The sequence below is a fragment of the Strongylocentrotus purpuratus genome, unplaced genomic scaffold (assembly GCF_000002235.5).
Source record: "Strongylocentrotus purpuratus isolate Spur 01 unplaced genomic scaffold, Spur_5.0 spur5_scaffold_20, whole genome shotgun sequence".
Classification (NCBI taxonomy): Eukaryota; Metazoa; Echinodermata; class Echinoidea; order Camarodonta; family Strongylocentrotidae; genus Strongylocentrotus; species Strongylocentrotus purpuratus.
In genome coordinates, this window is record NW_022145606.1 from 1,885,395 (window position 1) to 1,901,708 (window position 16,314).

At 37.3% G+C, this 16,314-nt stretch overlaps 1 protein-coding gene across 1 annotated transcript; it reads right to left on the reverse strand.

The window, feature by feature from the left end:
- Positions 1-1,318: 1,318 nt before the first annotated feature.
- LOC105447171 lies at positions 1,319-15,859 on the reverse strand. The gene is made up of 4 exons (XM_011684924.2): positions 15,145-15,859; positions 14,210-14,318; positions 8,516-8,583; positions 1,319-2,131 (listed from the first exon to the last, which is right to left on the reverse strand). Exons 1-4 carry the CDS (start codon positions 15,842-15,844, stop codon positions 1,566-1,568), a joined length of 1,443 nt encoding a protein of 480 aa, XP_011683226.1. The 5' UTR covers positions 15,845-15,859; the 3' UTR covers positions 1,319-1,565.
- Between the last annotated feature and the right edge of the window lie 455 nt (positions 15,860-16,314).

Below are 16,314 nucleotides of genomic sequence, written 5' to 3' on the forward strand. Positions count from 1 at the left end.
AAAGTATCGTTTGAAGCAAAGCAAAGTACATCAACAATAGGTTCACTTTGAAATATTTTCCCATCATGCGAAATGTTAAATATATAAAAATATAGATTTACAACCTCATAATAAGTAATCAAGCTTTTACATATATGAACTGTGGCGCATACCTGCACATATCTAAACTATCCACCTAAATGGATAATTAAACGTGTACGTATTATCAAAATCGTAGACGGTATTGTATCAACAATCATTAAATATATATCTTGACTAATTGCAAGTGATTTAACCATAGTCAATGTACCAGTTTCGGTTTCCGGTTTCTTTTCCAGTTATCTCACATTTGTAGCATTTTCTCTAATTTTTTGTTTGCAAATCTATCTTTAGAGCACATTGCAGATTCAATTCAAATCAATTCAAATATGTCTAATCAAAGCCGAAATAAGATAACGACCATCGTAGACAGGATTTTCTAATCCAAATCAAGAGAGTCTTTTATCTATTTAACTTTGGTCCTGCACCTTCCCTAAAAAAACTCTCATTCGGTAAAATATTTTAAAAAGAATTCATATCATATACATGAAATAAAGAATACTCCCCATTTATTACACCGAGATCAGAAAAAACCCAAATCCATAATGGCAAACATAATAAAATACACGTATATCAAAAGTATCGTTTGAAGCAAAGCAAAGTACATCAACAATAGGTTCACTTTGAAATATTTTCCCATCATGCGAAATGTTAAATATATAAAAATATAGATTTACAACCTCATAATAAGTAATCAAGCTTTTACATATATAAACTGTGGCGCATACCTGCACATATCTAAACTATCCACCTAAATGTATTCCTATAAAAGTATTCATGCAATCTAGAACTAAAACATTTAACATAACGCTTTCTCACTAATTACAATATAATTTACCTTTGTTTTTAACAAAATAATAAAAATGTGTTTTTATACCGTCCTGCCATTGTTCTATTGATCTAGTATAAAAATCAAACCACATTCGCACAGAATCACAATGGTCGAGCTCTGGATTTGATATTTCTATGTCTTCATCACTTGGAATTTTAGATATTTCACATAATTGCCTTAATTTCCCTCTCAGATTTGGCAATATTGTTTTATAGCTATTTTTTGTTTGTTTAAGTTTTGACCAATCAAAATTGTATCATTTTATACGCTCAAATTAAATGTTCTGTAAGGAAGAGGAAGAAAGAAACAGTAAGAGCAAATGGAGGAAAGAAAAAAAAAGAAGAAGAAGAGAGAGAGAGACATAAAACAGACAGAAAGAGAGAGAGAGAGGGAGATATAGAGAGAGCGAGAATGAGAGTTATAGTTAGAGTTAGAGTGACAGTGACAGAGTGCAGAGCGAATCATGAGCTGCAAATAATGTACATTTCTTCTCAAAAGAAATATTGAAGAATCTATCTGCATAATAGTATACAATATGCTTGAAGATCACACGGGAATATAAAAGTATTAATTTGAATCTAAAGGTACTATTTCAATCTGAAAGAGCTATTCCTTTCAAGGCAGAATCGCATCAACTCTGTTTCGAGGAGTTAAGTTATTCTACCGCCCACCAAATACTGACTAAGAGAACAACAAGAGCTGCCAGAGAGACAAATATTTTGTTCTTTTTTGCCTCTCTTGCCTCTCTTGCCTCTATTGCCTCTCTTGCCTCTCTTGCCAGTCGATCTTTTTCAAATTTTTCTTGTAACACCAATTCTACTTCTGCATCTATTTTCTTTTGCAATGCTTCCTTTTTCTCTTTTGCGATTCGTGCATCTTCTTCTTCTTTAGCTTGCTGTGCCTCTACTCTCTCCCTCTCGAATCTTGCCTGTGTAAGTCTCACTTCTTCGGCCTCTCTCTCCCTCTCCTCTGCTTGTTGCACCTCCATACGCTCAATCCGTCCTCTCAATGCAAATATGCGATCCCCTTCTTTGATACAGCGTTTCATCAGCTTTAGCATATTCAGCTGATGGTCTAGAGATAATTCTTTCCTCTCCCTGGTGATGTTGGCAACCTCGTATGTGTCAACCAATCCAGCGGAATTGAGAACAACATACATGTTCTCCAGCTGATCCGGTGTTGCTACGTCTACATGCGTGATAACGCCAATTGGGTAGCGACCTTTAATATGAGAGGCGATACACAAAGGAAGACATGTAAAACAAGAAAAAAAAAAAAAGACAATTGAAGAACTAAATATCAAAGAGAGAGAGAGAGAGAGAGAGCGCGCGCGTAAGAATAAGAGGAAGAAGAGACTAAATCATGAGCATGAATTTAGGTACATCCATATAAGGGAGCATGATATTAGGAAGCAGGAGAATACCAAATCAACTTTATTTCGCATATTAAAACCTCAAGGTAGTTCATTAAGTGTCAAATATAATTGAGTTTGAGTTTGAGTTTGAGTTTATTAACAATACAAATAATAACAAGTAAAACATAATGTATCAAGCATGATTACATAAAATATAACAATATTACACAAGATCGATAACATTACACATGAATAATATGAATATTGTTTTACAAAGAATGTCGTATACAAATGGAATAAAATATTATGTGTACACTTTTGTTGTTAAAGGGGGTACCAGAAGTTAGCACAAGTGCTAGTCGAGTCTGGTTCCCTGTCTTTGGCAAGAATTTTAAAACTTTTTTTTTTTTTTTTTTTTTTTTTTTTTTTTTTTTTTTTTTTTACTATACTACATTATATACATGTAACATAAACTATACAAGTAAACAAGTAAACTCGAAGTATTCCTTACTTAATATACATGGAAGTCAAACGTGTGTTGACTTCCGTATCGATACCAAACATACAGTAAATAAAAAAAATATCATTATCTACTGATCTTTTTAGAATTTTTCTAATCTGAGATTTCTTTTTGCCATTTTAAGAAGTTTTAACTTTTGTTTTACTAAAGGTATTTAGATGTTTCGTTAACCCCTTCCGAAAAGCATTTTTAGATTGTATTCCTCTTAAATCGTATGGTATACTATTCCATATTTTCACGCCCATAAATGATATTGAAAATTGACCTTGTGTGGTTTTGCATTTATGCAGATATAGTTGTCCTTGTTCGTTTCCCCTTGTGCCATACCTGTGCTCTATTACCTAACAGTATTCAATTAAGGAGTGAGGAAGATTGCCATTTAATGAGTCATAGATGGAGGTTGAGACAGATGGGAAATGAAGGTTGTAAATATTTAAAACTTTTATCTTTTCGAACAAGGGTTCCAAATGGGTACCTCTTGGGCTAAAAGTTATCGCTCTCATTGCCATTTTCTGGGTAAGGAAAATACAATTCAAGTTGGTTTTGTATGTGGTTCCCCATACTTTAATTCCATACAAAATATGTGGCTGGATTAACGCCTTGTATAATAGTACTAAAATGTTCTGTGGGACATAATGCCTTATTCTGAACAAAATTCCGACTTTTGAACGAATATTTCGATTTACCATTTGTATATGTTCAATCCATGTGAGATGCTTATCAATTTGTAGTCCTACAAAAGATGCCTTATCTACTTCAAGTAATTTAGATCAAGAGCACCTTTTACTTGGACAGATCTCCTTTTGCCCTTTATTATCATATAATTTAATTTGCTTAGATTAATTGTGACTTTGTTGGCATAACACCACTGCTGGACCTTATTCAAATCCGTATTCACCTCATTCATACCAATATCTTTCTGGCCAGTCTTAAAGGTATGAAACAAGTTTGAATCATCAACAAATAACCTGGAGTTTAAAAATGTTGTAGAGTTTGGCAAATCATTTATATAAATGAGAAAAAGAGTTGGGCCAAGAACAGATCCATGTGAAACACCGCATGATTTTTTAAAATATTGAGACATTGTTTCCCGGTATTTCACAAACTGAAATCTATTGCTGAGGTAATCTGTGAACCACAGGAGCGCAATGCCACGTATTCCGTAATGAGATAATTTACTAATTAGAATGTCATGGTTTATAGTATCAAATGCCTTCTGAAAATTAATGAACACACCAATAGTTAGTTTTCCCTCATCTTTTGATTTCAATAATGCAGTTGACAAATTAACAACAGATAACTTTGTACTGTATTTCTTCCGGAAGCCATACTGATGTTGCTGCAGCACATTGTTCACATCTAAGAAATCCATCAACCGACTATTTACTATTTTTTCAAAGATTTTTCAAAGTACTGGTAATACAGAAATTGGCCTGTAGTTTCCTGGGATGTCTTTTGGCCCTTTCTTGTAAATTGGTGTTACTTTTGCTATTTTTGAGGCATCAGGAATTTACCTTCCTGCAAAGGCACATTAAATATGTGAGATAATGGTACATTAATAAAGTGACTTGCATCTCTAAGCAGTCGCGCTGATATGTTATCATAGCCACATGACTTGTTAACATCTAAGGCAGAAATGTGATTCTCAATTTCTTTTTCAGTCACTGGTTTCCAAAAGAGAGTTTTACTCAGCTTAGGTCCTAAATATGCAGTGTAATCTGCATCATTCTGTGGTATTTTATCTTCCAGGTTTTTTCCAATATCAACAAAGAACCTATTAAATTCAGAAGCAATCTCATGATCATCTGTTATTACCCTACTCCCACCGTTTTTATGAATAGTCAATTTTTCAATGTTGGTACCCTTTCCTGACACTTTTTTACCACACAATAACTCATTTATAGTCTGCCATGTTTTTCTGGTGTCGTGCCGGTTTTGTTTTAAAATAACATTATCATAATTACGCTTTGCTTTTTTTATAACTAAAGTAAGAATATTCCTAATTTTTTTATATCTATCTCCAGATAGTGAATTAAAATTTGATCTTTTATACTTACAATACAAATTCTGTTTTTTTTTTTTGCGTATTGACTTCAGTATAGCAGTGTTTTATGTCTGGTTGGTCTTTGTGTTACGATTGGTGCATTTTTATCACATATCTGTTGATATAACTTGTAAAACATGTCATATCCTTTATTAACGTCTTCTTGTCTGAAAACAAGATCCCATCTTGCTTTGATAATTCTTCCTGAAGCTTTTTATCTTCATAATTCTTAAAGCTACGGGTAGTAGTTCTCCTACGACACGTGTCATTACTAGTAACTGTACAATGCTAACAAATTACAAAGATAGGAATATAATCTTGAATGAAACAATGTGATGAACACAAATATAAGCATTATCAAAATACAAAAAAGAACATTAACGACGACGTTACTACAACAACATTAAGAGCAACCGAACGTGTTTAAGTTGAACAAATATTAGGAAAGAGTGGGAAACTAGCTGAGGTATTATAATGTTCCTAGATTAACCATGTAGTTCTAGGGGGTTATTCTCCCGGAGTAATTATCCTCTGAGGCTATCGTCCTTGGTAATTACCCAAAGGTTATTGTCCAGCGGGGGGGGGGGGGGGTTATTCAAGGTAGTAATTTTCCTTCGTTCAATTCCTGAGAAATGTGCTCCAGGTTTGCTTTCACATTATATGAATAAAGTATATTTTGAGACTTGCGACAGTAATTTCCTTAAAGGGACAGTTGACTTCTTGTTTAAGACTGCAAATGCCTTGAACGTGAATGATTATTGCTCTTATCCCTTTTTATGGCATTTCCTGTCCTGTTTTAGCACCTAAAAAAACTATGAAGCTCATTTGAGACCCTAACATGAAATTAGATTAAATTCGATTATACCAATTCAGCTCCACTTTCCAACAAATACTGTGAGAGTTCATTTAAAGCCCGTCTTTACTAGTTTGGCCAGGAGGGATTATACCTCCCTGCAAGGTCACTGACATGTGGTTATCTCATCAAATCAGCTCTCAATTACCATAGGAAAAAGAGGATCATGGAGGACCAAGGGGCACCGCTTGAGCTATAGTCACAACTCAGAGCGGCGACCGACCGATTTGTAGCCTGCTCGGTCGTCACTGGAATTTAGGCATTGCCCAACGATTTTTGGAGAAGTCGAGCAGGCTGTCTAGCCCTAGCGATGCCTGGGCGTTGTCATGTCGATTTCCCGCCGGTTGATTTTAGGACAAAACTGGGCAACATTCCGTGCTAACTCCGTGCTAAAACTTCAGCGGCAACCGAGCGATGCCCTAAAAACTGGGCGGCCGCCGCTCGGTGCCCGGGGGAAATTGGCCTAAAACTCGCCGCCCGGCCGCCGAGCAAGCTACTTTTTGGGGTTGTGACCATAGCTTTGGGCATTGTTTGCTATAAATAGGTCAAAATTAGCTACAAGTAGTAAAGTCCCGCTTTAATAGACCATTTCGTAGTTAGCACATGGGTCATATGCCTCCAAATATCCACAGATCTTATACTCATGGAAAGTCCCACTTTGTGTATGCAATGTATGTGCATGAAAAGCTTTTGTTTGCCTTCTTGTGTCAATGTACCGTAGGTGCACACATTAATGATTACATAACATGAACACGTATTTATCTCGGTGGGTTTTACAATTTTATCACAAATGACCTTTATCTGCCCATGCGCAGATAGTATTTATGACAAGGCTTATAATGTAATGATAATAACAATACACGGGCCGGCTAGTTGTGCGTATTATAACCAAAACAAAGCCAACGTTCGCATTGGCTGGAATAACATGTATAAGGCACTATATCGTTTGTTAACGGCTGGTTCAAAATTATCTAAATATTTCCTTGATATTTTTTGTTGTTTACATGTATTCATATCCAGAGATTAAAAAAAACACTTGTATCAAACCTCGTACAGATTAGCTACAGTTTAACATTTCACCAACAGCTTTACAACTTTTCATGCCATTTTTTTCTGGTTTTAGGGACTTTTAGATTCACACGAAGGCAATGGGGATTTCTACGATCGACGTCCTTTTAATGCACTGCCTTGAATGGACGTCACACGTATCAGTCCACGCAAATCTAAAAGTCTCTACTGCCTCCTTCCTGACCACCCCTACTGCACACGGGAATTCCAAGTGGTAAGTGATCTTTGTTGGAGTTTAGGTCTTTCTACCAAAATATATTTCATATAAAAAACCTGTAATAGATTCTGTGTAATTTAAACATAATTATTACACTGTCACGAATATAAACAGATAGGTTGTTTTACGGTAAAAACTAGAAGACAATTTTGGTTAAATGTATATAAATACGAAACCTCGCCCACATACACCACTTACTATCTCCTATTAAGTGCATGTTACAACTGCTTTTGTCTGTGTTAGTTCATTTGGTTGCCCCCCCCCCCCCTTCCTCATCGAAATATTATTCATTCTTTTTTTTCTCCTGTTGTTGGGCATGTAGCATACTAGATTCATATTGCCATTCATGTTTCGATATTCTGTCCAAGTCATATTAATTATTAATTCACAAAACGATAATTCAACACCAATGAACTATCTTACAACACCTGCAAAAAAGTATCACAGCGAGTAATATAAATTAGGAGACCCGGGGTTGTTTCACAAAGACTAAGATCTAATTAAATTTGACTTGACCTATGGCAGGCTGTTTATGCCACTAGTTCCTTTAACCATTTCTGGCATTAGTTATTAAGAGACGTACACATCGTTGTCACGAATATACATATATATTTTTTCATAGTTCTTTTTTTGAAGGAAAACGTATTATCTTAAGGACATAATTGAGAGACCAATGGTGAGATCAACCAGTAGTCCAACTTGAGTCGATCTCAGTCTTTGAGAAACACCCCGGGTATATTATGTGGTCATTCATGATTTCGAAAATCGTAAGAATCATTTTTTTAAACATTAAACAGGACTCGAACAGTATACTACTATAACGAAGAATGCATTCAGACCCCTGTAACTTTACTTGCCATTATGCGTTAAAAAAATTCCGGGTGCGGCATGCAATTACCCTTTGAAAGTACCACGACATAAACAAACACTGTCTCGTGTGCCGGGGAATACGTATCCGGTATATATTAATCGTGTTAAATCGTCGAACTCTTTAAACTATATTACAATTATGGTTATTAATATTATTATTATCAGTATTGCTATTTTTATCACTATTCTTTGTTATTATTATATAAATTATACAGAGTTATTTGTTATTTTGGAAATTACGAATTATGAACCTTTGTAGCAAGAAAACGAGATTCAGGAATGATTAGCCTTCAGAATTATAAACATTCGGGAAATAACAATCGTCGTGATAATTTTTCGGGAATCATATTTACACATTTGCATGTTGAATATATTGTAATTGTTTGTCGGAATACGACTAATACTTTAACCACACTATTTGCTTGATTGATCTCTTACCTTTAAACTAGCACGAATGCAACTATTTTAAAAATTAAATAAATATTTTTTGTTTTCTATTGCCCATATAAATCTTGCCTGGGATAAGTAATACATTTGTAATAAGGCTACTAAAAGTAAGTTGATTATTGTCCTTACAATTAAGTTTCAAGTACTTGCAGTGAGCTTCATTTTAAGAATTCATTAGTAGTCATTTTTTTTTCGTATTTAAAAGATTAACCAAAATATATGTTATATTCACCTTGCCATTCGAAGATTTCTGTAACAAGCTTGCTCAGAACCGTGTAGACTGACTGTGGGTTCTGGGCGCTGCATCGGAATGATAAAGGAAAAAAATCGTTCGATTATAATCGTATAGATTTGTAGTCCATAATATAACACATTTATATCCACAGTTATAACAACAATGATGATAATAATCTTAATTAATAATAATAATGATTATGATGATAATGACAATTATGATAAAGATAATAATAGTAATAATAATAATTATTATAATAATAATAATAATACAAAGTATAATTGTTATTTCAATTTGTATTACTATCTTTATTATATTAATAATAATAATGACGGTGATTATTATAAATACTAGTACTATTCATTCTAGTGATACCGTCATTATCGTCGTCATCACCATCAACATAAATATCATAATTAATAGTATAACTAATCAAAACAATCTATCTAACTGACTTAGGTAATAAGGCAACCTGCCTTTAAATCTGTAAAATTATTGTGTGCAATATTAAAAAAGATGAACCAAAGAATGTCAACAACAAAAAAGCCGTCGCCCGTCTGGTTGGATACTTAAAATTATATATGCTTTCTTAGCAGTCAAGTAAAATAACCATCACATCACAACAATATATCGCTCAAGGGGGAGGGGGGGGGGGGTGTTGAGTAAAATGAAAAATGAAAAATAGTGCTCATCCCCCCTCCCCCGCTTATTCGACGGCTGATTCGCCGCTTAATGTTTTCTCACGAATTGCCCCCCCCCCTTTTTTTGGGCCCCCGCTCTCGTCGCCGGCTCTATCCGCCCCTAAAGTTCACACTACACCAGGCCCGTAGCTAGGGGTTGGGGTGGCGATGTGGAAGGTCGCTTCCCCTCCTCCCCCCCCCCCCCCCCCCGAAAAAAAAAAAAAGACGCGAACCCAAACAAAAGAGAGAGAGAGAGAGAGAGAAGAGAAGAGAAACAAGCAAAATGACAACGACTGTTTTGGAAACATTTCAACAGAAACAAAAAATTGTAATTGTCAAATGAGCATTAAGTTTTATAGCCAATAGCCCAGCGCACGTTCAGCTCGACATAACATATCAAGCGTACCTACACAATAATATGACTATCGAGCTCTACGGAAAAGTTATGTTCGCCACAGAGGTCCAGACGATTCAGCTTTGAGCAAGTTACTCAATAAATATGAGGCATCAAGATTTTCTCATCTGACGGTTATTAAATGCCTAGTTCCCCTAGCTTCCAGTGTCTGTGCCCCTTGACCCTATTAGGAACCCTAAGGCGGGCCCCTAAATGCTCATCTGACCGTAATGCCCCTGGACCCCACACCAATTTACGCAACACTTTAACTGATTGGGGGGGGGGCACACTTTGAACAACGCTTCGTGGGGCTAACAGGCATGTTACATGTAAGAGTCGGGTGGTGATGCGAATTTTTTTTCCTGCCCCAAAAAAACTTTTCTGCTCATTACGCCACTGCATGAGAATGAATCAAATATTATTTTTGAACATTCATACAAGGATTAAAAGTCGAGAACGGAACCACAAATCGTCTTCTTTCTCTAATAATTTACTAAATCGTCGAAACTTCCTAGCTTCCAAGCTTCGCGCGGGAGGGGGAAAACCTCCTCCACCCACCCCCTGTAAGTGATTCCCCCTACCTAAAATAAAATCCTAGCTACGCGTTTGCAGTTTGAGATTTAAACTAACCACAGACAGAGACAAAAACACAACCCCCCCCCCCCCCAAAAAAAAAAAAAAAAAAAAAAAAAAAACCAAAAATATATTCACAAAATTGACTTCAAACATATTAGACGATCAGTCTGAACCATGCCAGGAGCAAATTTGAAGAAAATATCAGTTTCGGTGCTGAAAAACCAAAGCAATAGGAACATTTGTTCAAAAAATCGTACATGTGAAATTGCCCACATTCTCAATTTTCATTTGACAGCAGGTGTTGGATGACACTCACGTGTTCTTAACTTGTCATTGAGAGAGTTCTATATTCTATTTGAGATTATTTAATAGATTAAAACCAACAAACGAACCTCGATGGATCTCTAATGATTATACAAAATGCTTGTTTATTTTCCATTTGACATTTTGTTTTCTCGATCCTTCGAGCCATTTTGTTCATGCGCGAGTCAATGCAATGTACGAATGAGCTAACTTTCAACACGCAAAGAATGGGGAGCACTCACGGACCTCGTATCAATTTCGCTACCAATTTAGTTTCAAGAAAAGAAACTTAAACAAAATCACACTTGCATTTTTAGAAAATTGAATCTGTATTACGGTTAATAGTTCGGCCTTCATTTTGTAAACGCCATAATCTTTGTAGTTCGATTTGTGAACATTTAGCAGTGGCGGATTCAAGGTGGGGCACAGGGGACACGTGCCCCCCTCCCCCTCCCTTTAAAAAAGGGGGGTGGGGAAAAGAAAAAGGGAGAAAAGGCGAAAAGGGAGGGGAAAAGAAAGAAAAGGGAAGAATAAAAGAGGGAGGGGAGAAAAGAGGAGAGGGGAACAAGGAGGGTAAAAGTAATAAAGGGGAAGAGAGACGAGAAAAAAAGCGGGACAGGAAGAAATAGGGCAAGACGGAGGAAAGAAAGGGGGAGGGGGAAAGAGAATAATGAGAAGGGAAAAGAAAGAAAGGGGGATGATATCAAAAGAAGGTGTTTTTTTTTACCGGGAAAGGGGCTGGGGGGGGGGCATGCAATTTTGCAGTGTGCATAATAATAATCATATTGCTCCGATTGTCTCATTTTCGCTCGCTGGAGCATTGCCAGCACAAACCACTGACCTCTACCTCCTGATCGAATCATCGCCCATGTCCATTCACGTTAATTATGCTACGTACTAAAAGGATGTATTGTCTGACCGTTAATGAATAGTTATGTTTTTGCTTACCTCGGCATAATGTTTGCTTTTACTAAATGGAAAAATGACGGTGGCGGTTGAATGAAATGGACCTAATGAACCAAGCAAAAGTGATCTATAATAATTCATGCTTCTTATCCTTCGTGTGTTTGACCTATAATCTTAAAATCGCTTGGCAAACTGAGTCCAAAGTTCGACTTGTTTCACATGTGTATTATAGGCAATGCCGAGCTTGCAACCTATTTTGATCAAATTACGGTGCGTGAGCTTTCAAAAGTCAATGGGACATGAGAGTTCCAATGAAAGAGCTAGTGATAACGTAAGTCGGGTCGGATGTGCTTTTCTTTAAAAAAAAAAAAGATTTTTTTAACGATTTTTGTTTGTACAATTCCATAGGCTAACATGTATGGCTGCTGACTCTGACGATAGGGGGCGTTGTGAAATGAGACTAAACGGAGCTTTATGAAATATAGCTAGTTCTTATATACCGCTTTTCAAGACCGAAGGCCCTGCCAATGCCCTTTACAGATATATATATATATATATAATTACCCCTGTCATCGGATTCAGGCTTACCCGCACACAGTGCATGCATATTCTACACTCCCTGGGGAGCATTCCAGCCAGGCGTCATTTTTACAAGCGAACACTTGCTAAACTAAGCACATTATCTTTCGCCTGGAGAGTGACAAATGTAGATCAATGTCTTGCATAACATGGGGTCCCTCTTGCATGGCGTGTATCCCCCCCCCCCCCAAAAAAAAAAAAGAACACATAAAACAAGAGATGAAAAGAGGTGGGGTGGAAGGAGATAATTGTTGTGAGTTGAAGGAGAAAGGCAAAAATGAAAGAGAATTAAACAACGATAGAAAAAAGGTGCGAAAGCATGAGGAATTGCATTTCTTTTAAAATAATAACAACCAGGGGCGTCGCACAGGGGGAGGGGGTGTCGCTGCGACACCCCCCCCCCCACTTGTCAGGATATTGTCGGTACAATTGTGCTGCTGTCGGGAAAATGAGAAAAGGGGGGGGGGATGAGAGGGAAAGGGAAAGAAAAAAAAAGGAAAAGAAAGGAAAGAGAAGAGACGGGGGATGAAAGGGAGAAGAGAAAGAGATGGGGGGGGGGGTAAGAGACTGAGAGATTTATTTGCAATATATCGAGCTGAAGTTTAAGTTCATGCATTGTCATCAATAAGTTGTTGTGTTGGGTTTTTTTAAGTCCGATTATGTATAATATTTGAGGCATCCCCTGATGCATTTCATGGAGTCAGGAGAAAAGTCTTACGGGTTATAGTAATTTCACATTCCTTTTTTTTCTTCCAGGCAACTTCGAGAGGTGCAGCAGGGGAAGTCAATTTTATTCTTTCATACTTTGTATCCTATGTGCCATTTTATTGTATCTTCTATTGCATGTTTGAAATGCCAAATAAATAAAATAAGAAGAAGAAGAGGGGTGGGAGTAAGAGAGAGGGGGAATGTTGGGTGGAGTCACCACGTCGAGGGGGCAAAAAAGGGAACGCATAGATAATTATGTTGCTGTGTCGGTATTCTTGCTCGGCCCCCGTGTACTATATCAATGCAGAATTTTGAAGTCGGTGAGATTCAGACAAGGATCAGTGTGAGCTAAGAAATGGGAACTCGGCACAACGACTCGTCTTGTTTCCTTAATAATTTCATGAAACGTGACAGCTTCCACAGCTCGCGCGCGATGGGCGAAAATTAATTCAGGCAAGGATGTAGAGTAATAATTTAATGAAACGTCTAAGCTTTCACGCTTCACGTGGGAGGGGGAGAACTAAGTTCAGACAAGAACACGATACAACGACTCGTCTTCTTTCTCTAATCATTTCATGAAACGTGATAACTTCCGCGCTTCAAGCGCGATGGGCGAAAATTAATTCAGGCAAGGAATAAGAGTAATAATTTAATGACAAGTCAAAGCATCTACGCTTCGCGCAGGAGGGGGGGGGGAAACTAAGTTTAGACAAGGATTAAGAGTAAAAAAACAGTAGAACAATCGTCTTCGCGCGTGAGGGGAAAAACTGAATTCAGACAAGGGTTAAGAGTCGGGAACGGTGCAACGAATGTTAAAGCTTTCGCGCTTCGCGGGGAATGTAAAAATAACTTAGTTCCTGGCACTTGGTTTATAGGATTAAATTTGTAGACATTGGGTCATTGGCATTAATATATTTGTCGGTAATTCGTGTTTTTTTTTTTTTAATAAACGGTCTAGCGACGCCCCTGGTACCAACCATTTTATACACTCGAGATAATTTTTGCCAGTACTACTGGTAAAGTATCAGACCATCGTCTTTTTTGCATTGTCAAGCAACGAAGCATATACAACGTCGCTCGAAGTAACACATCACTTTTCTCTTACTTTTAACCTATCAGAACGCCTCATTTTTTTTCTCCATGAAGTGCCGTTGGACATTGATCCGCCAAATTTGGTTCTCAAATTGCCAAAAGATCCCTACATTTGATGGGGGTAGAAGAAAGTAATTTTGCGTCATATACTCCAGGAAGTGCCTGGAAATGCGTCTAATGTGGTTCTAAAATGGCAAATGCTTCCTACTCAGGAAGGGGGTCAGAACCCCTCCCTGACCCACCACCGCTTTTTCGTTCCGCTACCTCAAAGCTGACGCCAAGCTCTGTCGCTTCGCTCCATCGTTTTTCATGTATTTTACCCATGCGATTTTGTGCCCCCCCCCGGTATGTTAATTCCCCTAAGCCGGGCTTTAAACGAATTCCGGCGCCTGGGACTCATTTTTTCCGTATACACAGGATAATCAAACAACGTCAACAAATAAGCCTACTTACTCAAATACCAAGACTGTACAGTGGATCTGTTTTTCCTCGTTAACGAGAGTCTTCTTACTACTAGATTCTTTGCGCCATTCAACCTTTTCGGCAAATGAAGATCTACCCTCTGCAAAAGAGACAAACAAGAAATTAGAAAATATGCATAACAAATTATTCTTACTGTTGCAGTTGGACGGGGGCACGTGTTATCTTTACAGTAACATTAGTTATTAGTAATTGATAAAAATACAAGTTAGGGGCGTGAATATTTCAACAGGTTTTAATCGAAAGTTAGGAAGTTAGGAGAAGATTTCTTTTAAGCTCAGACGCTCAAGTTATGAAACGTGAATTTGGGGTAGCTCTGCGCTTTCAAATAACTCTCTTTTAGGTTAGGGTACAGAAACTACATTGCATGTACTTATAGATGACTAAATGCGTACCGTATTATGTACTAGCAGTGGTTTTGGTTTTGAACGGGTTATGACTTCAGATTTTAGTTTAAATTGTTTATATTTTTCGATAATAACTATTTTCTAACAACCTGAGTTGTAAGAATAACAAAAACAAAAACAATTGAATTAACATAGACTTTTCTGTAATTTGTGCAGCGGGAATTTTAGTAAAATATCTACTATCGAATAACACGGGAACCCCCTTTCCTCGGTTTTTACAAAGTCCAGATTAGAACTTAAGAATAAGCTTTACTTGACCTACTCCGAACATGGCTTCTAATTTTAAAAAAATAGGGTAGTGAATTGCCCTTGAGTGGATTATTCTCAAGTATTTGCGATCGTGTTATGAAATGCATGATAACATGTGTGCCCAAGGCCTATGTTTAGTATTATGCCATCATTATCACAATTTGTCCAATTTCGTTGTAGGACAGAAAATAATCCTTAGCTGCATGTTTCGTTCATTTTAATAAACCGGTTCAATTACAATCAATCAATTACCCAATTGGCTGATGATTTCGTTAGACGCATCGATAGTTTCCAGATCTTCTGCTCCAACTCCTCTGTTGTCGATGAACGTCAAATACTTTGTTATCCTAACTGGCAGCCGCCGAACAGTGTTGCCACCGTGGAAATTATCCGTTGAGGTTTGTTCCATCGTGAGCTCTGTCAATTCCCCTTTTAATGCAAATTTCAACGAGTTTATGAACGACGATTTTCCGATGCCCGTCGTACCGTACAGACCTACATTGAGCTCTTTGGCAAATGTAGTATCTTCATTAGGAAACTCAATGGAGTCACCTGGCTTAAGATTTGGCACTTCGTCACGTAGTTTGTCAAGTTCTTTCGTCTTTCTTTCTTCTGAAGTACGTTTTTCTTCATGAAGTATTTGTGCCTTCATCTGCTCTTCTTCCTCAATAGCTTTCCTCATCGCCTTTTCTCTCTTCAGGTGTTCAGTACGAAGGAATTCTTGGCCTTCTTTTAACTTCATTTTCTTTGCCTCTTCTTGTCTCTTCAATTCTGTTTCTATTTTTGCCCTTTCCCTCTGCAATTCGGCCTCATGAAGCATTTTTTGTTCTTTTTGTTCTTTTTCCGCGATTAGCCATTTGTTCCACAGTTCTTTTTTTTCTTTCTCCGTTTTTCGTTCATGTTCAATTTGCCTTCGCTTCAAATCGTCAAAATTACTTTGGTCATTCCCCATCGTGATGAATTAACGAGTAGTGTGCAGCGTGTAATGTTTGTCTGATATCAGTCACCATGCAGTTGAGTTAATGATCAGTCAGCTCGTTGTCGACACGATTTAATAGCATATGTCATGAATCATCGGCTATGTCTTCTCTGATTGGATAATTTCGTTTCAACTCAGAAGTCAGTTCGACACATCGAACTGTGAGGTATGCCATGCAATTTGTGCCAGTAGCTGTGATGCAGCACCATCATAACGTTATTATTCAGAGCTCCTCATTACATTGACTTCGAGAAGTAATATGCAACTATGGGTTCTGCAAAAGACCCGATTACCATCGGAATCCTATCTTTGGTCTGCGATAAAACCATTAATACTCAGTTGATCCCGATGTTAACAACACCTTGCACCAAACTTCAATTTGTTCAACTTAAACCGACGGATCTTCATGTTTTCTCTCCGCCAGGTGATTTACATGCAGTGAT

Coding starts and splice junctions, on each gene's coding strand:
- LOC105447171 (XM_011684924.2), bottom strand. CDS start 15,844: ATGGGGAATGACCAAAGTAATTTTGACGATTTGAAGCGAAGGCAAATT. Junction 14,319..15,144: donor CGAAATCATCAGCCAATTGG/GTAATTGATTGA, acceptor TCTCTTTTGCAG/AGGGTAGATCTTCATTTGCC. Junction 2,132..8,515: donor AGAAATCTTCGAATGGCAAG/GTGAATATAACA, acceptor CTCATATTAAAG/GTCGCTACCCAATTGGCGTT.